At 42.2% G+C, this 23724-nt stretch overlaps 2 protein-coding genes across 4 annotated transcripts in view; both read right to left on the bottom strand.

Moving 5' to 3' along the window:
* The window catches only part of LOC139225667 (voltage-dependent T-type calcium channel subunit alpha-1H-like), a 40807-nt gene extending 40639 nt beyond the window's left edge, over positions 1 to 168 (bottom strand). The window contains exon 1 of the mRNA XM_070856481.1: positions 139 to 168. Coding sequence (XP_070712582.1) covers positions 139 to 168 — 30 coding nt within the window. The remainder of the gene's footprint in view (positions 1 to 138) is intronic.
* The window catches only part of LOC139225668 (E3 ubiquitin-protein ligase RBBP6-like), a 55593-nt gene extending 32300 nt beyond the window's left edge, over positions 1 to 23293 (bottom strand). The window contains exons 1-20 of one of the 3 annotated variants that reach the window (XM_070856483.1): positions 22128 to 23293; positions 21709 to 21808; positions 21453 to 21492; positions 18806 to 18847; positions 18591 to 18679; positions 18370 to 18466; positions 18111 to 18253; positions 17774 to 17946; positions 17218 to 17321; positions 16738 to 17093; positions 16571 to 16634; positions 16042 to 16099; positions 15895 to 15949; positions 15478 to 15801; positions 15216 to 15311; positions 13473 to 15099; positions 12398 to 13017; positions 12186 to 12256; positions 11971 to 12058; positions 9388 to 11608 (exon numbers count right to left, since the gene is read on the bottom strand). In XM_070856483.1, the coding sequence (XP_070712584.1) occupies positions 10624 to 11608; positions 11971 to 12058; positions 12186 to 12256; positions 12398 to 13017; positions 13473 to 15099; positions 15216 to 15311; positions 15478 to 15801; positions 15895 to 15949; positions 16042 to 16099; positions 16571 to 16634; positions 16738 to 17093; positions 17218 to 17321; positions 17774 to 17946; positions 18111 to 18253; positions 18370 to 18466; positions 18591 to 18679; positions 18806 to 18847; positions 21453 to 21492; positions 21709 to 21808; positions 22128 to 22293 (5298 nt within the window). In that variant the 5' untranslated portion in view covers positions 22294 to 23293 and the 3' untranslated portion in view covers positions 9388 to 10623. Of the gene's footprint in view, positions 1 to 9387; positions 11609 to 11954; positions 12059 to 12185; positions 12257 to 12397; positions 13018 to 13472; positions 15100 to 15215; positions 15312 to 15477; positions 15802 to 15894; positions 15950 to 16041; positions 16100 to 16570; positions 16635 to 16737; positions 17094 to 17217; positions 17322 to 17773; positions 17947 to 18110; positions 18254 to 18369; positions 18467 to 18590; positions 18680 to 18805; positions 18848 to 21452; positions 21493 to 21708; positions 21809 to 22127 lie in introns of those variants that run through there. The other 2 variants (XM_070856484.1, XM_070856485.1) reach the window with 2 other exon arrangements.
* Between the last annotated feature and the right edge of the window lie 431 nt (positions 23294 to 23724).

Here is a 23724-nt window from a genome sequence, read left to right as displayed (position 1 = left end):
TGACAAAGAGCGACATCATAGGATCTGGACATTTTCTATTGTGCCACGGGCATTTACCCAGCGCAGTGCCCGGGACAGGAGAGCAAAGAAAAAGTACATTATAGCACAAAAACCAAAAACTTTGTCTGCCATCCTTACCGGGGAGCAGCGTCCATCCACCAGCGTCATTCACTCCGGGTCCGCCGTGCGCCCTGAGCTCCCGGAGCCCTGGTGCTCCATCTGAGAGCAGCCCGCTGGTCCTCTGCCTCCTCCCCCCCTGCCGATATCCAAACTCAGTCCGTCAGTCGGAGGGATGAAAAAAGAGGAGAAATACAGAGAGCAATGTGACGCAGAAGTTTTGATAAACGGGAAAAGTGAAGTTAAATAAGACCAAGCGGCTCCCCGTGCGTCTGCGTCCCCTCAGCCGCTGGACACGCTCTGCGGTGTCAGGTACCGGAGTTCAGGCGCACCGGGGAGAGGGAGAGCCGCGTCAAGCCAGCCGGTGAGAGCCACACCGGAGGTGCTCGGACTTTACCTTCAAAATAAGACACTCCCGGAAGCTACACTTCCAAAGTCTTGATAAATACAAACAGTTTGATAAAATATCGGCAAAAATAGACAAAGTCTTCAGCTCACCTTTGACGCTGAATGCTAACCTGCTGGTTACCAATGTCACTTTGTTACGTTAGGTGAGTTTTAGCTAGTTTTAGCTGTCAAGGCTGCTAGCCAACAGATTCCTCATCGGATATTATGGAATAGCTCTGTTCTTTTCTTTTTTTGCTTTTTCTTAGCTTTTATTTAGTTAGCATACATGAAAAAATAAATAAATTTGACATTAGATATTAAAACAGTAAATTAGTAGTATTTTAGAGTGAAAAAACGACTGTTTTTTTTAGTAAAATAGCTGCCGTTAGGCACTGGCTCTGTTTCCTTGGCAACCAGTTGGCTAGCTGCTACATGCTGCATGCTACATATGAATAGCATGTGTAGCCTAGCCTAGTAGCATCAATAACCAACTCTTGGTCAGGCAATTTCACTAATTTCATTTTGTGTTCTTGATTGTTTCATTGCTGTTTTTGAACATAAATTGCCTCTAGTTTTTAAAAGTCCTCATAGGCTCAATTCAGTGTGAAACTGCCCCATCAAACATACTGATGGTGAACAAATTGAAAATGATACTAATATGGAACTGTCTTCTCCAGTAATAGTTTTATTTTGAAAGATTTGACTGGAGAACTTTATTTTTAATACTGGATAACTTGACACTGATGGAGCAAGTCAGAGCATGTGACTCACTTGTCCCCTCTCCTCCGCCTCACAGTACACCCCATCCTAATATCCCTCTTTCTGTCTCTGCCTGGTTGTCTCACCAGCCAGCGACCCTAGACAGTGTGCATGTGTGTGTGTGAGTGTGTGTTTGTGTGTGTGTGAGTGTGTGGGCGGAGGATGCTGCTGTCATACAAGAGATGATGCTCCACAGTCACACTCAGCAGGGATGTCGATTCACTAAACCCAGAGGTGTGGCAGAGCTCCAACACAATACCTTGAAACCAGCTTATGCTATGTCAGGTTTCAGAGGACGAGTAATTACAAATGACTGACATTATAGCCTACTACATACAACAGCATGTCTAAAATAGTGGTGGAAGATGTATCCACACCCTTTACTGAAGTAAAAGCAACAATACTGTAATGTAACAATACATTTCATTAAACTACATGCAAGATTAATGTATTCATGAAAATTAAAATACTCATTTTGCAGAATAGACCTGTCCATAAAGTTTTTATTACATTGAATGTATTTATTGTTCTTGATGCATTAACATTTTATCAGTATGTAGTGTCTAATAGCTGGTAAAGGTGCTTCAGTCTATCACACTGTAAAATATTTCATATTCTGTACATATATTTCAGGTTTAAAATTGTTATCTGAAAAGTCGCTATTTACTACAGCTGTCTAATTTGCAAACATTTCATAGTAAAAAGTAAAATTTCCCCCTGGAATGTAGTGAAGAAGAGCTTTAAAGTCGCATATAAGTGCAACTACCTGAAAAATGTACTTATCTTTATCTTACTTGAGTAAGTACTTTTGTTACTCTCCAGCATTTTCCATAATTTACTGTCACTTAATTTATATTCACATTATTAATACTCTCTTACTAACCTTCGTCAAAGAATAGACATGTATATTTTATAGAAGGTGATGCTGAGGTGATGCCAACAAGCCAGTGAGAGTGAAAAGGGCAGAACAGACATCCTTAACATCTGAAAATAGTGCTGAAACTCAACTACTGCTCATTTTTTCTGGGGGCTCCATTTAATTCCCTAAAGGGCCACTGTCAGTCCCTGGATCCCACTTTGGGAACTAATATTAGAGCTACAGTATTGTGTGGGTCTAAGCAAACAGCTTACAGGAAGCACTAGTCTTAAATGCTCTCCTGCTAATTTTTTTCTAATATCAACATAAGACCTCCAAATAATTTTCTGGGGAGATTTTGCTTGATGTTTGCATTCCATGAGACAAAAAACACAAGTCCCACAGCAGTGGCTCTGAGAGGCTATAATGCTCATTACACGCCAGAAAACAAATTGGGTGGATTAAAAATAGACAGAAAAATTAGCTATTCCTAGATCCTACTTGTGGGGCAAAACAAATAAATTTTGCTGTGCTGGAGGAAAAGCCATGTTGTGACTCAAATTGAAAAGGTTTATCCCATGGATGTATTATAAGAACTGGATACCAGACCCGAAGATGGCGCCCATTCAGACCAATAAAAATTGCTCCGCAAGAAAGCCAATAAAGTTTCTAGCTTCTGTGTTAGGTTGCTGGGTGTGTGACCCACTGAATATGTGCAATAGTGCTAATCTCATCTTGCCTCTGGCCCTGTGGCTGGTGAAGGGCTTGTACCACAGCGGCGACGTCATTCAGGAAAAAATAGGCGTTTCTTTGCTTTGGAAAAGTTGTATGAAGATTAAATCCCTCAGGCTTAATAATTGACCAAGCTAACAGCTGGCGGTGTCTTGTCAACAGTTTTACAGATGTCTCCGTAACAATGGTGGTCCATGGGGAAAGTGCTTTTTAGGTTGCAGGCAATTTTTCATTGCAATGCCACGAGTGGCTCCTGAGACATTTTTTGGACTCAGCTTGTCAGGCTCTACATTGTCAAGGTGTTCAGACCAAACATGAAGCAGATTTCAGGCACAATTGCATATGAACTGAACATTGCATATATCGCTATTTAGCTACAGCTAATGTCTGTGCAGTTGTACCCTGGCTGTTTAGCGCAAATAAACATGCACTGCAAAAGACACTTCAGCAACTTAATTTACACAAATATTGCAAAGTGAAAATTTGCTCTATGAACCTCAATTTGCATAACATGTAAGCATGTTAACTTGTTAATATTTGGCATGTTAGTGTGACATGCTAGCATTCACCTCAATTTGGGAATGTGGTCATTAGCTTATGGTACAGGCCGGTGAAATTTGAATAAATGAGAGGAGAGACATAATCAATGCACATGCTTCCATTCAGGGTACAATGGGTCATTACTAAATGGTTTATTGGTATGAATAATGTATGAATGTATGAGTATGAAAAGGATTTTGGACCAGCATGTTAGCCCGTGCTTTCCACCTCCATCATTAAAACACAAAATGAGGGAATACATTTTGGAAGAATGGCGTTCATTCCACCAGTACAGTTTCAGAGACTTGTACATCTACACCGAGCAGCACCTCAGCTGTTCTGAAGGCTCGTGGTAGTGCTAAGACACTTTAAGTTGGTTTTTGCTTCAATTTGTCACCCATTTGTATCTTGTCATGAACTAAAGTGGACAAGTGAAAATTGTTATCTGATGACGCTCAATATCAAGGCAAGGGATCACATAAATCAATCTAATTCATCCTCTGGGGTTACGAATGTCCGAATAGGATTCAAAGTGGATCAAAAATCATCTGGCAGAATTGAAAAAGATTGATCCACACAGCAAATAGCTCCCGTTAAAAGGATCTTAATTGCTGTCCTTCTTCCTCAGGCTGAAGTCTGAGGAAAAGCCTTGTGCACGAAACATTTCACCAATTAAAGTCCTGTCTACGGGAGGTATATGGTGTGTGAATCTATCTTTTTCAACTCCGCTACAAATATCTGTCACAGTGTTGGACTTGCAGACTGACAGACCCCTAGTAGTGTGACTAAAAACTAAGATAACATTTTCACACAGAGTAGGGAAACACCGTGCAATACCCAATCGACGCCCACAGCAGACAGACTCCTCGCAGCTATCATAGCTCTTACAGCAGCAGCACACATCAAACATTTAGTGTATCTCTACAACACAGTTTAAGATATCTAGGACACATTCAACCATACAGTAACTCTAACAGACCTCTGCGGCCAACATATTTCTCGGAGAAGGAAACCGATTAGCATTGTTAGAAGCCACTTTGTATGTGTGTGTGTGTGTGTGTGTGTGTGTGTGTGTGTGTGTGTGTGCGTGTGTGTGTGTTGGTAGGAATCGGTTGTCATAGGGTCTCCCTGGCTGTGTGTTTTCACTCCCACTCCCGCTCGTTTTCCCTCTCCTTCCAGCTCGTCTCATCCTCCTCACACTTACTGTCTCGTGTAACTCATGCAAGACTCTTTCTGCTCCACAGGATCATTTCATGCATTTTTTACTCCAGCTCTGTCACTGTGGTGTGTTCAAATGATGGTTTACATTAGTCACTGAAATATACACACACACACACACACACACACACACACAGAAATACATTCCCTCTGTTATCGGTTGAGGATGAGTATCTAGGCCAAACATTATTATCAGTGTGTGGTAGGCTCCCCTTGGGTGTGTTTCCATGGTGACCATCACATAACATTATATATGGGGAAGTGTTTTATTCCATGCCATTGTCACAGATACACACACATACACACACACGGGCACACACGCAGTGGGAATTCGATTACAGATCAATAATTGTGATCAATCATTGAAATTGCCATGACAACCACCTGAGGGCACATCCTGATACAAAACATGAACCCACACATACTGTACATGCACACATGTGCAGAAACACATGAGCAGTGTGACACTGAGCCTGCCTGCTACTTTACATGACCTGGTTACTGTAGTAGTACATGAAGAGGTTAACAGAGCACGCCCTCACACACACACACACACACACACACACACTTGCACAAACCAGATGGCATGGTCAGCGGGTGTCAATGTCAACTTAAAGTCTCGGTTTTCAGAGCAGGGGGAAAAATGAGACAATCAGTAATTATCTGTTGACTTAAAATCCGTCTTTCCTGCCTCAGACTCTTCAATGTTTATTCACTACGAAATTGAAAGGATTTGTGGTATATTTTAATGTTACAGACAAGTTTTTATATATGAATGTGTACTATATATGAATATATCTTTAAAATTACATCATTCTTGTCCAGACTGAAGTAATGGAGGAACTATTGGATGGATTGTAAATGAAATGTTGTACAGACATACATGGTTCCCACACAAAATTACCTTTATGACTTTCCCTTTAGTGCCACCATGAGGTTGACATTTGTGGTTTTAAGTAAAATCTCTCAACAACTGGATTATTATGAAATTTGGTACATGCATTCATGTCCCCCTTTAGGATGAACTGCAATGACTTTAGAGATCCTTGAAGTTTTCATTGAGCATCATCATCCGGACAAAATTTTAAAATTGGTTTTAATATTGATGGGATACAAAAAAAAACTTAACATCATAGCATGCTAACACACTAAACTAAAACATTTTACTGCTACACATTAGCATATTAGCATTATAATTGTGAGCATGTTACAGTAGTATGCTCTCGTTAGCATTTCGATGAAAGTGTCGCTGCGTGTCACTAATGCAGTAGAAGTGGACGTAGCTCCCAGGTCTGAAAAGTGAAGCCAATGTGGAAGTGCCCTAAACCTGCATTCTTTCTAATGGCCAGCAGGGGGCGACTCTACTGGCTCCAAATAGATGTCCAATTGAGAGGAAGTCTATGAGAAAATGGCCCTACTTCTCACATGATCTATTACCTCAGTAAACATTTTCCTAATGAATTTATGGTTTCCATCAAGTCCTCTGCAATACAACATGATGTTCATTTTGTAAATGATGGTCCTGTTTAGACAATATTAGACCATAAAACGGGGTATGATTAAGGGTGGGACTGCCTTGTGATTAAAAAATCAGTGGAAGATAGCGACGTCACGCCACGGTGGCTACATCCACTTCTTATATACAGTTCATGAGTCTGATACAGTCCTGCAACAAAGGAAATAATGTTCAGCTTTTGTTGAAACTGTAGAGTGAGGGGTGGTGATTCAACTTTATGATCATTTTTCGAGTCTCAAGTCTGCGATGATGTTGGGCCGTATTTCATTATACTGAGAGAAAAACTCATCTAAAAATTTTAGTGTTAATCTTAGTGTTAGGTTTAAAAACTGTTGTGTGTAATTACTGAATATGTAAAAAATACTTGGTTATTTCCAAGTCCCTCTTATGCATTAATTTGCTACCTCCTTATTCCTGTGTCTTCTTATATGTCCCTCCATACCCAAGTATCTTACTGATGTGCATACAGTACACAGTATGTTGAAAACATTTACACTGCAATTTGCAGTGTGTAATTTCAAACTTAACTGGATATATGATCACAGTAACATTATCTTTTGGAAGAAAAGTTACTATCAGAGCCACACTTCAAAGACACCAGTAACTTTTTACATGCTGCTCATGCTCAGACATTTTGCTGCATTTCAGACAAACAACTAGATGGATTCTCCCATGCAGCAACATTACTGACCCATCCTTTTTAATAGTTCTAAGAATAATAGAAATATACCAAACAATACATTTCCACGCCCCACTCTCCTCCATCTCTGTTTTCCTGCCCCGTGTTTGCAGGCATTAATGCATAGTGTTCCATACAAGTCAACATGCACACAGACATTACATTTATGACGGAGAACAGAGAGTTAGGTTGTGAGCCAGTCAGTGGAGAAGCATCTTTTCTGACAATCGGCAGAAGTGAAGTTGCTTAGCAACCTTTGGCCTTGATGACAGGAAATGATGTCATGCTTGTAAGACAAAACACAAGCAGACACACAAATACCCAGGCGGATAACAGGTGCACACATGCGCACACACGTGTGGACAATGCTGGCACACATGCAGAGTGAACCTTGCAGGATGGTGGATGAGGGGAATAATGAGATGTGATGATAATCTGGGCAGGGGTTAAAACAATATATTAATCTGCTCTAATGGTCTCACTGATCTGAGTCCATTACAGATGACCTCATACATATATACACACACACAGACACACACGATGCACAGACTAAGCTGTGAATCTGCTCTTATGTACTGCAGTTTGAGGAAAAATGCAGCTGCTGCTCTCTCATTTCTCAGTGTTCCCTGAACCCGCCCGTGAACCCATCTCCTGCCTTCAGCCTGCTCTGTCTGTGATCCACCAGTCACGCCATCTCTCCGACTAGGTACACACACTTTCAGCGTGCGCACACAAATACAAACACAACGAAGCTTATTGCTGTGTATTCTGGGAGAGAAAGAGAGAGGTAGAGCAAGTGACATGGCTTTTACTATGGAGCTGAAACATATGAGAGACGATGTTTAATGCTAATCCGTCTCCCTCCCGTGTTCAAAGTTGTAGGACTTACAGCTCCACACAGTGTTCGGTCACTTTCACTGCACTCTTTTCCTTCTAGGATGTTTTACTTAAATTATTCATGTTTATAAAGGAATGAGCTGCCAAAGACCCTGAAACTCAAATGTGTGTGAGGAACGACTTTCGAGGACATAGTCCATCGTCTCTGAAAAATTTCCAAATATATCTGATGCTCCATGTGCTGCAGTACATCTTTGTGCTTTTATCCCTGAGATGAGATATTTGTCCCATTTGTACTTTGTATCTATCATTTTTATAACCATCCCTCTAACTTCCTAAATAGCCCACATATATAGATAAACTAATATATTTTAAAGAGAGAGGTGCACGTGTGTTTACATATTGTCATATTGTGGGAGCACAGAGGAGCAAAACATGCACTGGAAAGCAAAAAGTAAAAGTAATGTCCGATCTACAAACAATCGACAGCCCGACTGATTTCTACATCCTGATGTTTTTATTCTACATTCTAACTGTAAGAATCCAGAGATGTTGCAGTGTACACAAGAAATACAATCACTGAGAGGAGCCAAACATGACACAATTTTAAGGTGACAGTCACACAGTCAGGTAAAATCGATGAGCTCTTTGTTGTAAAATTAGATTGAAGTCAACAGAGCACATCAGAAATCCAATTTCATCACTAGAATACCAGTATATATGAAGAATGATTCAGCTGTGTCACAATGGACTGCTACACAGTGCGCTGTGTGATTATGACGTCAGCTGGTATTATTTCATTATCTCTGCACTTTAACTTCTACTGTTATGTGCAACATTTAAGTTGCTTGTACCCACTGTTGCTTTACATGGGAGCATAACATTAAGATGTAAACAGGTAGAAATGAGACTGGAGTTAAGTTGAGCGTTTAGTCTCACATGTTTACGTTGATTAAATATTATCAAGAAACAGGGTTAGTACATCTTTTTAAGAGTAACATTCTAGCACTTTCAAGGTACCTATACCACAAATTTCCAGACTCTCTAAGCCTTCACGATCACATCTAATTTGTTAGTGTAAATGCAGTGAAAACAACTTTTAATTGAATTCCTTTATCGATACAATGATTCTTTAATGGCTGATTGTTGATACATTAGCAAGCTAGCTACCTTTAATGTGCATGCACACACAAGTCAAAAGTCAGGAGATGCATGGTTTTCTGAGAGCAGATGGTCGCCCTCATGACGCCGGGTTTACACCAGATGTGGAGCAGAAGTGAAAAATGTCTGCTTTACGTTTAACAGTCCACATCAGTCAGTTTGTCTGGTGAGAGAAATATGACAACGTGATCGTTTCATTTCATACATAAAATACTTTGTTTACATGAGTGATGAAAGATTAGTGGTATGTTGGTAATCAAGCGTTTATTAAGTTGCATTTTCAAATTCAAGCATATTCCTGCCCTTGAAAACATAATTAAAGTGAAGCATTTTCCAAACTTTCAAGGCTTTGTAGGAACCCTGAAGAGACTGTAGCCTAGTTATTACCCACATCCCAAAGACTGAATGAAAATTCAGGGTTACACTGTTTGTATGGTTATTACTAAAAGACTTTAACTCCATATAACCTTTCACGCAGCCTTCTTTTATTAAAAGTTCCCATTACTAAAACCTGAAATAATTCAGTGTCGTACTTGGAAGTCTGAATGTTTCAACATCAATTGAATTCAACACAGCACATATGACTCGACGCTGTGTGTTTATTGGTAGTTCAAAGTGATAAAAATACAACTCAAGACAGTTTCATGAGGTCAAAACATTTTAATTAAAAAAAAAAAAACGAACAACTAATTTGTAAGAACACCAGTCCTCCAAATTATCTCAATTCCGTCACATTTCTCTTTCACACCAACACACGCACATTTCACTCTCTCAGACAACGTGTTAAACACCTACTGCACCTTTGGAACAAAAACATGCAGCCATTATTAATAAACACATCCTAGATGAATACAATCCAGTGTAGCTCGGATGCATAAAGGCTTGTTTAAAGACCATTCTGCTGATTTTCATGGTTTTAGCACATTAATCACAGAATATGCGGCTATTTCAAAAGATTTAATCATTTTTCAGGTAGCAACTGGACTTCATTCATGTTATGTTTGGTAGCAAAATCAACTAACTAGCATTTAATCTTGCGGAGATAGCTAATCTATCTGAGAATGTTTTGTTGCCTTAATATTAAATTAAAAATTAACTCAAACCAAAGTACTGGCATGAACAGAAACCAATATCTGCCTAAAAATTCAATTATAACTGTTGAAAATTGTTAGCAAGGATGGAAGTAGATATTATACGTACTTAATGTGCTAAAACATGCCAAAACCAACAACAGAGTCCTTCAGAAAGAGCTTCCAAGGGCCCTCATAGCAATGAAGGTTATTCATCATTTAAGCCTTGAACAGCACACAGGGATGTGCGCAAAACAAACTGAGGAAAAATTATTATTACATGAAGCAACAGTTCATCTCTATTTACAAATGAAACAGGCAGAGAAACAGCAATTCCTCCTCTACAAAGAAGCAATCACATCCCTGAGTACAATGTTTGTTATTTCAATCATTTGGATTGACTGCTGTGTGATCAGCCATTATCATCAAGTCCTTTCTGGCCGGCTGTAGGTTGATCACAACAGTGCAGCACAGCATTTCGCCCCAGTTTTCCCACACCCAGAGTCACTAAAGAGGCTCACATTGAACAACAAAGAAACCTCAGCAGCGCTCATAATGCTGCAATCCTCGCACAACAAAGTACCGCGTCAGAATAACAGACAGCCCTCGTTCAGTGTCGGACAATCAAAGACCCATTTCATCCACTCCCCTCCAGCGGCACATGGAGCAGCATGCCAGTGTTAGCCGATATTTCTAGATGGATCATTAAGAAGGAAGGTTACAGCACCCAGCAGTCTTAGCTTAGTCCTTGTTAGCATGGAGCCCTTTCCTCTGCTTTCTCCATCTTTTGCTCCTCTTCCTCTGCATCTTTGTCTTTGTTCTTTTTGTGTTTCTTTTTCTTGTGTTTGTGCTTGTGCTCCTTGTGTTCTCCTTCTTTGTCCTGGCTGCCGTGCTTCTTGTGCTTTTTGTGCTTTTTATGTTTCTTGTGTTTCTTCTTCTTCTTGTCCACCGTTGTGGTGGTGGTTCCCGAGCCGCTGTGGTTGCTCGGGGTGGGGCTGCCGGAGGCTTGGCTGAGGGATGGACTGGCGCTGCCGCTCCTCCCTCTCTCCGGCTCCGAGCCTTCGCCTTCGCTGTAGTCGGGCACAAAGGCAGCCTCGTCAGTCTCACGACCCAGGTCAGAACACAAACGCTGCCTCCTGGGCTCTGGGCCACGACTCTCCTCTCGTCCTCCTCCACCTCTGCCTTCTGCCCCTCTCTCCTCCTTCCCTGTCACTCCTCGCCCATCCTCTCTTCCCCCTCCACGCCCCTCCTCTCTTGCAGATCTGCCTTCTTCTCTTACTCCTCTCCCCTCCTCCCTTGTAATTTTTGTCTTGGTTGGTTTGTCAGAATTTGTCTGTGCCGTCCTGCCACTTTTACCCTCTTCCCTCAGTGCTCTCCCTTTCTTCTCTTCTCTTACCACTCCTCTCCTCTCCTCCCTTGAGGCATCCCGGCCTTCGCTCCTGACAGGTTTAGGAGCTTCCGTCTGCACCTCTCTGCCTCTGCCCCTCTGGGGCACTGGTGACGGCTCCTTGGGTGCATTAAGTCCATTTTCCTGGCCCTCTTCGTCATCTTCTCTTTCCCACTTGGAGCGAGGAGGAGGCTGAATAAGCGGCTCCTCTCTGGCAGGGCTGTGTGGGGGGCTGATACTGGGGCTACGGCCTCGGCTGTTCACTGGGCTGGAGGGGGGCTGCTCTGCAGGTTTAGATGATGTACTTTTGTGGTCTTTGTCTGAGTCTCGCTTTGTTTCTTGAGTGGACCTGGTGAGAAAAACAGATTTAAACTTTAATAATGTTTAAAATTTAGCACTGTACTCCTAAAACACTGTGGGGCATTTTGACTCTCTCTCTCTCAGAACAATTAATATATGTTGAACTATTCCTTTCCCTTAAATATAAAACACTAGCAGCCGTACAAGAACTTTAATACAGATTCATAATAACCAATTATAATTTCAAATATAGCCTAAGTATGTCTTGATGCATTTCCTATTGCATTGTTAGCCAATCAACAGCTTACAGAAAATGAACTTAGACCCAAAGCTACTATATTTTCAAGCCACACCAATCACCAATCCCCACTGCTAAAAATCTAGTGGTCAGTAACAGAAGCACAGACTCACCTCGTGGAGCTCGCAGTGTGGCTCGACAACGCTTTACGGCTGATCCTGGGTTTGCTCTTCACAGCAGACTCTGCACCATCCTTCACTGCTGGAGGAGAAGGTGGGAGGAAGAAAGGACACGTGTACTTAATCAATGCTTACTTGATTGGCACAAGACCAAATAAAAGTTGAGGTAAATCTCTTCACACATGCACACATACAGAGATTGAAATTACCTTCTCTGTTAGCAGCAGCTGGTTTCTCTCCTGAGGGGACACTCCTCTCTGTTCTGTCCTTGGACACACTCCTGGGAAATTAAAGAATATAATTACACGCATTAACAAATGTGCTTACAGCACCACTATATATAACCACCAAATGTGGTAAATGTTTTCTCTCAGTCATGGATATGGATGGTGGTTTGACAGAGAAAACAAATGTAACGGACCTGTCAGATTTGGCAGCTCGGTCTGACCCCTCCCCTCTCTCCTTAGAGGATATGCTTGGTTTCTCCTGATGGTCTGCTACTCTCTTGGTGACAGCTGATTTCTCTGCGATGGTCAATTTATCCAGAGAGACAGACCTCCCCCCTGCACTTCCACCACTGGTGTTCTTTCGATCTGTCCTCACCGACCTCTCTCCTTCTGCATCTCTCTCCACTGTAACTGCCACTCTCTGTGAGCCTGACGAAGACACCCTGTCCCGCTCTCTGTCAGACGCCATGCCTCGGTCTCTGTCTCGGTCTGATCCCGAAGCTCGTTCTCGTTCTCGTTCCCTGTCCAGTCCCGAGCTTCTGCTCTGCTCTCTATCTGAGCCCTGCAGTCTCTCTCCAGCACTTCCTGGTCTCTCTTTTGAGACTCCCCTCTCAGCAGATGCTGACCGCTCTTTTCTTGCAGCATTATCTGCTGTGCTGCTGGGTCGGTCCCCTTCAGAAGCACCTGATCGGTCTGAGGTGGAGGGAGTCTTCTCAGGACCCGACGGCACTCTGTCGGAGGATGATGTCTCAGTGCTGCCTTTTCTCCCGAGATCTCTGTTCAACTTGATCCTCCTCTGGGCCAGTGGCTTCATCTGAATATGGACAAAGGCACATACAGAATGTTACAAGTGGGTTTTATCAAAAAGACTCAGCACTTTTACAGCAATATGTTCTGAAATGATATTTTGATTAATGGTTATGATTAATGAAGAAATTTTGATAATCGATAAATATTTTAAGTTATTTATCAAACAAAAAGAGCTACTGCTCTGGCGTTCCAGCTAATCAAATAAGAGGGTTTGCTACCTTTAAATGATTGAAATTTGAAAATCACTAGACTTGTGCACTAGAAAAAAGGCAGTTTGAATGTCAACTTGCACCAAGGGAAATTGCGATTGACATTTTTACTTTTATTTACTTTATACATTTTATACATTATTATCCAGTTAATTAGAAAAATGAAGTTAAATTATTAATAATGAGATCATTTTGATCATCAATTTTTATCTCCCTGTGTTTCTGAGGACTGCACATGTAATAGACCCACCTGAAAGTCCATTAGAGGTCTGATGGATCCTCGTTCTGCGTCTCCCCGGCCCATCTCACGGTTCCCTAGTAGAGGAAGAAGGCCAGGCCTGTCTGAGGAGGTTGGGACTCTGTGGAGCGGGGGCTGATGAGACATGTGTGAATGGGACATGACATCACCTCCTCCGCCAAGCCCGTCTATTCTCCTCAGCTTTCCTGGAGGAGGTCCGAGTAAAGAGCGGCCCTCGTCTCCCATCCTCCTCCGACTGTCCACTGGGGAAGGAGGTCGGGGGAGGAGTGGAGGTCCATGTTGATGGGGGAGAGGGAGAAGACCACCAGACTGTGGAAGGTCTCTTCTCCCCCGGATGTCGTGGCCAGGTCGAGGGCCGTCGTGAAGAGAGGGATGATGTTGAGGAAGGCTCTGGGAGGGCAGTGGAGGGGTCTGACGCAGGGCAGGCCTCACTGTAGAGCTTTTACCCTTTTCCTTTTTAGGGGTAGTTGAGTTGGGGTTATCTTCTGGTTTGCCTTTAATGGTCTTTAATGGTTTCGCAACAGAGGAGGAGGAAGAGGATGAGGAGTCTTTCTTTTTGGTCACCACTACTTCTCCAGTCTTTTTCTTCACCTTGTCACTCTTTGCCTTTCCAACCTCTGTCTTAACTTTAGGTTTTACCTTCTGACCCTTCTCTTTCTTGGTCTTATCAGACTGAGGCCTTGATGTTGACTTGGTTGAGGATTTAACGGTTGCTGCAGTGCTTTTAGATGCTGGAGCTTTAGTGGTTCCACCGCCAACTGGAGGTTTTGAGGAGATGGGAGAAGTTTTAATCAGTGAAGGGATTTCGTCCATTGGTTCATCTCTGACAGGGGTAGCATCACCTCGGTCCACTGACTGGTGCGACGGCTCTGGTTCCTCGCCAGTCTTCCTCTTTTTCACTTTCTTTGTCTTCAGGACTTTAGTGCTCGACTTGGTTGCTGATGAAGATGATGATGGAGGATGGTGAGGTGGAGCAGCTCTGTCTTCTCTCCCTCTTCTTCCTCTCCCCTGTGGGGAGTAATCTCTAGACAGCGGGGACATTCTGTCCCTCTCCCTGTCTCTGCTACCACGACCCCTGTGATGCAGGGGGGGATGTTGACTGTCATAGTCTTTGTAATATTTGTTGTACCAGTCTGCGTACTCCTTCTCCCACTGGCGATACCTTTCTCTTTCCCAGCGCTCATGGCCTCCAGGACTCGGACCCTTCAGGTCATACGGTGGTAGCTCCCGAGGAGGTGGCTTGCGTCCACCAGGGCTACGACTTCGGTAGCCACCAGGGGAGCGAGACCTTGACCTAGATCTGTAGGGCCCTGCTCCTTCTGCTCCCTCCCAGCCTCCTGGCCGGTAGGAGGGAGGAGACCGTGGTGAGCCAGAGCGCCGATACCCATAAGACCTTGAACGAGAGCGGGACCTTGTCCGTGACCGTCCATAACTGCGTCCATTGCGTCTAGAATAAGGGGAGCGGGGATAAGACCGGCCATGGGAGCGCGAACGGGAGCGGGATCGACTTGGAGAATAAGAGTAAGACCTGGATCTTGATCTGGATCTAGATCTTGATCTGGATCTAGAGCGAGAGTAGGGAGAACGGCTGAATGGAGAACGACTGTATGATCGAGACCTAGAAAATGAGGAAACAAAAGCAAATTATGCCAAAAATGAGGATCTGTGTATGTAATTAGTAATTAATGTTAAAAAAAGGAAGCACAATTTTTTGTGCCCTTTTGATGAAGTTACCTTGAATAAGATGGTCTTCGTCTCTTTGGTGCATTTCTGTACTTCATAAGCTCTTTGTGGAAGTCTTTAGTAAATTCATCAAGTTTGGATGTAACACTGTGGATGCAAACACAAAAACATAGAAACTGTTTTTTATCTTACTGAATTGATAATCACAGCCCAGACTGTGTGTTCAGTAATATTCTTTCCATGTATATTTTACATGAGCAATCAGTGGCTGTTCGAAAACCCAAAATGTGAAGAAAAAAAAAAAAAGACTCACTTGTCCTGTCGGTGGTGACGCTGTCTGTAGAAATCTTCCTTAGAGAGGGGCGGCTGAGGGAGGGAGGGTGGAAGAGGGACAAGAGGGGGCTGGGAACCAGGGGCAACCCACGGAGGGTTGAGCACTGGTGGTCCAGGGGCATAAACAGGCTGGGGTTGGTAACTGAGGGTAGGCGGAGGGATCAGGCCAGAGCCGTACGGAGGGGGGTAGGGTTGTGGGGGGGGTGGGTAAAGGGATGGAGCTTGGTACACTGGAGGTGCAGGTCCAGGAGGTGGAGCCGTCTGGAGGTGAGAGGAGGTGTGCTCTCCTCTACCTCTGAAAGACCTGGTTTAAAGAGAGGGCCACAAACCACTGTAAGATTTACAGATTACATTAAAAACATTCAATAGATCATATAATTGTATAAACAAGTCTAACCTCTCCCAGTGTCTGCTTCCTCCTCTGTGAGAGTGGTGGGGCCGTGACTGGTGACCTAATAGAGCAGAGAGACAGTCTGTTAGTTGTTGAATGTTTTTCCTTCAAGCTCACTTAATCTCCTTAAATGACCCAAATTAAACCACTAACCTGATTGATGAGGCGGCCTTGGAGGTGGTGGATGGCCAACAACAGATAAATGGTAGTTCTGTGGGAGAAATCACAGTGAGAAAAATGTAGTTACCTCCAGGAGAACTTACAGCTTCCCCTGTGTAGGGATGCACGGGGGAGGTTTTCAGTTCACGTTGGTACAAAGTAGTTACACTTCTTTTTAGCAAATGTGACAGCCTAGGACAAAAATGTTGTTTGCCATTGGCAAATATTTGTGTTGTATATATTTGCCAAACAAAAAATATATATATATTAATTTACCTAAGCAATATCAGTATCAGCCACAGCAAACAGATAATTATTAGTGTATTAGTATTAGATATTGGTGGCAACTTTTAGCCAACTCTGAGCCAGTTAATTCTTCCTTATTCCTTGATTTTACTTTTCATTAAGTGACTAAGTTAAGAATAAGTGACAGCAGGTTGTTTTCACAGTCAAGCCGGATCTCGTAACATCCACTTTTAAAAGCCAGTGAAACGGGTAGTCATTGTTATCAAGTCAGACTCACTTGTGATCCACCCTCTGAGGTTCCTGATGAATCTGGTGTCCCAGCAGGTTCTGGATCTGTCTCACTAAAAGATAAACAAACACATTAAGACTAGTAAAAATGGCTCATCATTTCCAACATCACTTCTTGAACATGTTGTTTCTGGTAAGTGATAAGACTAAACTTACCCAGGTGGGGGTGGTTCACCCTGGCTGGTGGAGTGCATAGGAGAATGGTGGTCAACGACAGGTGCAGGGGGAGGTGAGGCATCCTGTCCTTCTACAGCAGCAGCATGAGGAGGAGTGGGAGCGGCAGCAGTAGCAGCAGAAGCAGCAGCAGCAGGTCCAGGGGGTGGGACCTGTGCTTGAGGGGCAGTGGCAGGTACACTTGAAGAATGGTGAGTGACATTGGCTAGCAGTGGGTCCTGCTGCCTTGAGTGCAGAGGTCTGACCAACTGAGGGCGCGGTGGAGGCGGGGCTGCATTTTGGACCTGCTTGCGCACACGTTTGGTGTATCCTGTCTCATTCTTAAAGTTGTTCACAGCCTGCATGATGAAAAACAGATGACAGGTGCTTAGTTTCAAGTTTTGCTTGGAGTTGAGTTTTGAGTCCAAGTAAAATGAACCAAACTATGCAACACATCAAAATGCATGCATTTGAAGGGGTTACCTGTCGAAGAAACTTGTTGGCAATGAGATTATCAGGTGAAACATCTGACTGTTTGCATGTGAAGCAGATGTGCTCCTCTGAGTCCAACAAGGCAGTCCTGATACCTGAAATCAAACAGTCCTAAGTTAGATGAAAGCTCCTATTCATGACAAACTCTTTCTTTACACTCTATGATATTGTACATTTTTCATTGAACTCAAGCTGCCTCGTCTACATTTAATTTTCTACTTTTGACAATCCCATTGAATGTGAAATCATTTCAGTTCCATAAACTGCGGAGCATAAAAGAAAGATTTCCAACCATCAAAAATGAGAAATTCAGAGTAGCTGAATGCAGCATGTCCTGAGGCTGCAGCACTCCAGAGAGGCCACTGTTGGATAAATGGGTGTTTCTGCCATTTCTACAGTGGACTGTCCTCAAAAGACTTTTGTGCACCAAAATGAGCACCAGACACATATGTGGACTAAAACACAGATTTGAGCAAATATTTTGCTTGGCAATTTTTTTTTTTGTTTGTGTAACTTTTATGTTTAGACATAACGTGTAATAACTCACAGTCATCGCAGTAACTGTTTCCACAGCAGGGAATAACTACGGCATCAGTCATCAGGTCGTTGCAGATCGGACACAGGAGTTCATCAGGGATTGGGTCTGAATCATCCTCAGATGATGACTGGTCATGTGGAACAAACGGAGGGCGCTCCTTCTTTCCTTGCGCATACGCCTCCCTGTATTATTATTTTTTTTTTTTTTAGGACAAAAGGAAAGAAACAGCAGTAAACCTACATATTTCTGGACACAGATACAAAATGGATTATGACAAAGAAATATCCGACACTACACTATTGTGCTGAATAGTATGTATTTGTGGGTGTCCGTGGTTGACACATACGCATCTATGGCAGGTATAGCGTATTCTCCAGTGCTGGTTAACATGGCTCCTTTGGTGCCTGGCTCTGCTTTTACCATGAAGCTCTGAGGAATGCCCTTACTAATCCTTACTGGCTTGGGTCCCTCCACACTCTTATCCTGGACCTAAAAGTTAAAAACACACAACTTTTAGACCCAAAAAGCAGATATCAAATTACATTATCAACATTGTAACAATGAACAGCACAGACTAGGAAAATTAAATGATACTTGATAATTACCATCAGCAGGGGGCATTGCCGAATATAATGACCGGCCTTTCCACACCGAAAGCAGGTATAGTGAGCAGGTGGGGGTCCAACTGCCTTCTTGGAGTAACTATAGACAAGTTAAATTGTTTTTTAAAAACTATATGCAGCTGGTGAATGTTGTTGTTTAGTACACCAATTCATGAGCTTAAAATGTGGAACCAAGTAAATGAAAATGGTGTGTGTATACTAACTGTATCGGGTCATATTCATGATTGGACTGAGACATCATGGCTTTAATCTTGTCCTCCTCCGATGCATTTGCGTCAACCAGGTTAGCAGTCTAAAACAGATATAGGAGAGAAGGAAAAAGAGAAAAGGATGTCAACCCCACAAGAAAGAAAAAAAGCAGAATCTATTAAACTTTAATATTTTCTGGAAGTAGAGCCAGTATGTACAGACACAGTACCTTAGCGAGTTGGGCAAGTGACATAGAAGGAGAAGAATCAGTCTGCAGGAGAATCAGAGTACAGATATTAAAGGTGTTAACATAATACGTAATAGACAGACAGTGGAAGATAAGAGCCCAGATAGTTCCCCACCACATCTGTGTCCAGTCCCTTTGGGTCTCCTAAGTATTTGCACCAAAATGAAAGCCTTTGTCAAGTACTTCATATGCATGAAATAATGCAGGTATACATGTGAGCGTTTAAATAAAGACATGGTTTACTATGCTGATCCCTCGACTGACAGCTCAGTGGCATAACGGCTTAAAGTCAAATCTAAAGAAAGGTTAATGTTGGGAAAGCGTCTATTCAGAACTGCTTGTAATGAAAACAGTTAAACTGTTTGGAGAATAAATTAAGAATCTACCAAAATGGGAATGTAATCTACAAATAAAGTGGTGACTTAAAATATTTAACAATTGTTCAGTCCATCATGTAACTCTGCTTTCCAAGAAATATATCTGTGCAGGAGGTAACGTCTATTCTCTTGCCAGATGATATTCAAGAATAAGAGCTCATGTTCAAAAATGCTACTTTTAGGCATTTTTGCAAGTTTTGCAAAGATCAACTGTTGCAAACATTCCCGGTAAAATAGAAATACTAAAAACCATTCATGACAGTGACAAGTTGCCAGTCACTGCATGGAAATCCTACAGAACTGCCTAAAAATGAAGCTGCATCAACAGGTAAAGCAAACTTTCCCTCAGATTACTGCTTATATTCTTAGCCTTTGGGTTCAAACTATGGTAATGTCCAAGACTGGAAACATTTCAAACTTTCCTCTGCATCATCAGCACATTGAAAATATTAACTACTGGCACATTCCTCCACAGCGATCCTAAAGCTTCTACTGCTATGGTAGGGAGAGGGTGATTTTCTCAAAGGAATACTTGACATTTAATTTAAGCATGCAGTTTCCCTTCACCAGGCCGCAGTGATTGAAGTTTTTTCACCAGCTTGTCATAACTGTTAAAAAGTCTCATCAAAACCAATTCAAGACGGCTTTCTGTAAGCTAATGAGCCAGCAAGGTGTGGTGCCAAGCCATTTCACTAAAAAAGCAAACGCTGTTAAGTGTCAAATATGCAGGGCTGATGGAAAAAGAAAAAAAAAAAAGACTAGCAAAGGTTGGCAAGTGTTCCTTTAACTCCTAAACCACTACAGAGTGAAGGGTGGAAGGAAGTGAAGGGATGTCTCTAATGCAGGTCAGGAGTCAATGAACCATGAGAATTAAGTCTCATGCATGGACAAGAAATAAGTCATATTTCACAACAAACGAAAAAGCTGCTCTGCCTAATTCTTGTGATAATTTTCTACAAGTAAATAAACAAGTGGGCAGGGTGGGTTGTCCATGATGATATGCAGCGCTTGGAGGAAAGACTGGGTATTGCAGAATGCTGTGGAGGGAACACACAGGGATCTGGTGCAAGCGGTTCTGACACTGAACCACTGAACAACTTTATTGACAGGTTCTGCAGCTTACAGCTTACAGGACACACTACACCAGTATACTTCTCACTGCAGCCACCATGGAAGGCCTCCAGAGATTGACAGGATATTTACTTTAGCGATAATGTGTCAGTTCTTTGTGATCATGTCACAACATTATACGCCAGTGACCAAGTCACAGCATCTCGCTTATCAAAACTAGATTCTTACCGATCCCCCAAACCACAGATGTAACAAAACACTTTGAACTAGAACCTGTGTCTTTGTAAAAACAGACACTTAGGACTCTGAATTAAGCATTTAACTCATCGGGGTGAAAACTGAGAGTCTTTAAGGTTAAAGTGTTGTGTGCAGTCCATACTCAGTGCAGAATAGAACATCTTCAGGATGAAATTGTACAGGACAAAACAATTGACATTGGCAAATGTTACCGAACAACAGATTTAAGTGTATTAAAGATTAGCAGGGTCAGCTTTCATTATAAAAAGAAGTGGCGAGTCTCTTCACTCACAAATTTAGTCTTGTAATTGTGATCAAAGTTAATTACAATAAATCCCAGCCACACTTTACTTCATTGGGTTCTTAAACCACATAAGAAAATATTTTCACAGAAAATAAAATGACATTGAATTATAAATACAAAAATACCATATTTTCCTTTAACAACCCCTTAAAAATACAATTACCTGGCCTGAAACAGGCTACAAAACCATTTCAGTATGAAATACAGTCATTAACAGTTTAAATGGTTTTTCAATTATAAAGTAGTAACAGTTCAACAATTAGTAAATTCAGAGCATTCAAAAACAATGGTGGCTAGTCTGTTGTTTCTCATTTCACCTCGTCTCTCTCAGCCACAATTCCAGACTTTAATCTGCTAATATCAAAACAGAAACCCAGGGTTTTTAGAGAGAAACAACAAACTGCTTTCAACTGTGGTAACTCGAGGAAACCCTCCCAAAAAGACATCAAATAACATATAGAGGTTTCGTTCTCAACACAAATGTAGCCAACACACAGTGAACAGAAGGTACACAGAACTCAATCATTGTTGACAGAATGTTCTCAAGAAAGGTGACTAAAGCCAGAAAGAGGGGGAGAGGGAGAGAGGCTAGAGGAAGAGGAGGAGGAGAGAGTGTTGATTTTGGGTTTGTTTTACATACGGGTCTAGATGATCCCACCACAGCTGTGTCAGAACGATCTCTGCAGAAACAAACACGGGACACAAAGAAACCATCAGCTGTTGATATAACCCAAAAGCCCATTTATAGACTAGACTATATCAGTTTACAGTGAGAACTGTTATCTACACGAAACCTACTAGAAATCTAGTGTAAACTTAATCTTGGTTTTGAATTATTAACCACTGCACTGATTAACATTATCTCAGTAATAATTGTATATTTCAAGTATACATACACAATGAACGTCCTGCCAGCAGGTTTTACTCCACCAAGTGGAGTGCGGCGGACGATCACGGACGAGTGTTTCGGGATGTGGGCTTCATCATCTGTATATTCTGTAAAACATGGCACACAGATTATTAGAGTACACAAAACATGACATCAGCTGAGCAACATCACCAACATGTATGCAGTAGAATACATAATAATTACGGCTCAGCATAAACAAATCAGATATAGGCACTACAAAAGAAACCTGGTTCATATAATACCTGGTATTGTTACTTTGACATCAAGTAGTGTGGAGCTGAAACAACTACCTGACATATAAGTATTCTGCCATAATTTTTCTACCCATTATCATCTACTGTTACCATAAAACACAAGGGATGACGTGTTTACCACGCATTTTCTGGGCGTCAGCTGATAACATACCTTCTCGCGTCTGCGCATTGGTGATCTGCAGGTCGCAGTCTGTGGCCTTGAGGCGCTCTCGGCCCATAATCTGCCTTTTAAGCTCGTTGAGGGTGATATGCAGCCCATCGAAAGTGACTGTGTTGTAGTCCAGTTTGGAAGAAAACTTATAGTGAACACACGACATTTTTACAGGTCTAAGCACTTAAGTCAATCAAGCACAAGGAGAAAAAAAAACACAGGCCTGGTATGATGACAAAATAAAACAGCGTCAACACTGAACACAGGAAGCTAAATCGGGTGATTTTAATAGGTAAACTTCTTTATATTCGCTGAAACACTGGACAAAGAAAGTACTAAAATAGGGAAGGGTTCAGCTCGCAGATGACGACAGAGTCCTTGTTATTGCCAAAGAAAAATAATCGAGATGTGAGGCCAGAGCGCCATTCAGCGGCGCTGTACGCCTCCGTCAGTTCGTACAAGTCCGATAATACACAACAGAGTGCCACCAAATCCACGAGAGTCCAAGCAGCACAGTGTTAATCTATCACAGGGATGAAAATGAGGCCAAGTCCGTCGTAAATTGTCCTTGGTGGAAAGCCCGGGCCGCAGCGCTGCAAGCCGCTACTGTAGCTAGCAGCGGGCCTGGGTTTTCCTGATCATCAGTCCGTGTGGGTAATGTTTTGCCTTATTTGGAACAGTTCTTATTTTTCAAGTCAAGACAAACACTACCGAGCTCCAAAAAAGTCCTCAGAACTTCCGCAACGAGTCCACAAGATTAACGCTATCGCCGTTAGACCTCAAGAAGATTATCCTGAACCCATAATCTACCGTAGAAATGTTAAATTAGCTAATCAGCTAATGCCAAGGCTAACACGCTTGTACGCCTCGAGATTAGCTAACGTTCCCTCTGCGCTCAACACATTATGAAAACACTTGCTTAACAAAAGCTAACCGCTAATGTTCACGGTGCTATGCTAACAATGTTGCCAATTTAGCTGTCGAATAATCTAACAAAATCCACCAGTTACGCAGTCAAGACGCAACGATTCCTCTTCGGTGTGCCGTTATTTTCCATCTTGAAAAACTGAATGTTGTGTATCCAGTTTAATCTTCAAATTAAATCCATAAAATCCATTTCGGTTGTCCAAACTGCTTCACTCCTCGCTGTTTCATCAAAATGGCGCCGGGCGGAACCGGATGTATCCAGGGTTCTTCCAAAGAGTAAACACGAAGGCAAGATATTTATTTCCGGTCTATTTCAACATGGAAGCATACTTCCGTTAGGACAAGAAAAAACGCACCAAAAGACAAGATGCCAAGCACGTAGGCGTTAAAAATACCCACTGTAAGCAAAACGAGATACTACGTCAAAATGTTATTTACAAGGTCAGAAATTTCCCTCAAACGTTTTTCTCAGAACAGAAGCTGATTGAACTCAATCTACTGTGTTTCAATGTTGTGTTTAGATCCAGTGGCCACAAGCACAATTAATGCTTGTTAATGGTTTAGATTACATTTGAACTTGTATCAGTAATAGTTATAAATGACACACCATAAATAGTTTTTATTTCTAACACGCGTGACTTGGTAGAAAATAGCTTCCAAAACAGCAGAT

The sequence above is a fragment of the Pempheris klunzingeri genome, chromosome 3 (genome assembly GCF_042242105.1).
Source record: "Pempheris klunzingeri isolate RE-2024b chromosome 3, fPemKlu1.hap1, whole genome shotgun sequence".
Taxonomy (NCBI): domain Eukaryota; kingdom Metazoa; phylum Chordata; class Actinopteri; order Acropomatiformes; family Pempheridae; genus Pempheris; species Pempheris klunzingeri.
The sequence above is the reverse complement of the archived record's forward strand: the minus strand, read 5'-3'. Positions and strand labels throughout refer to the sequence as shown.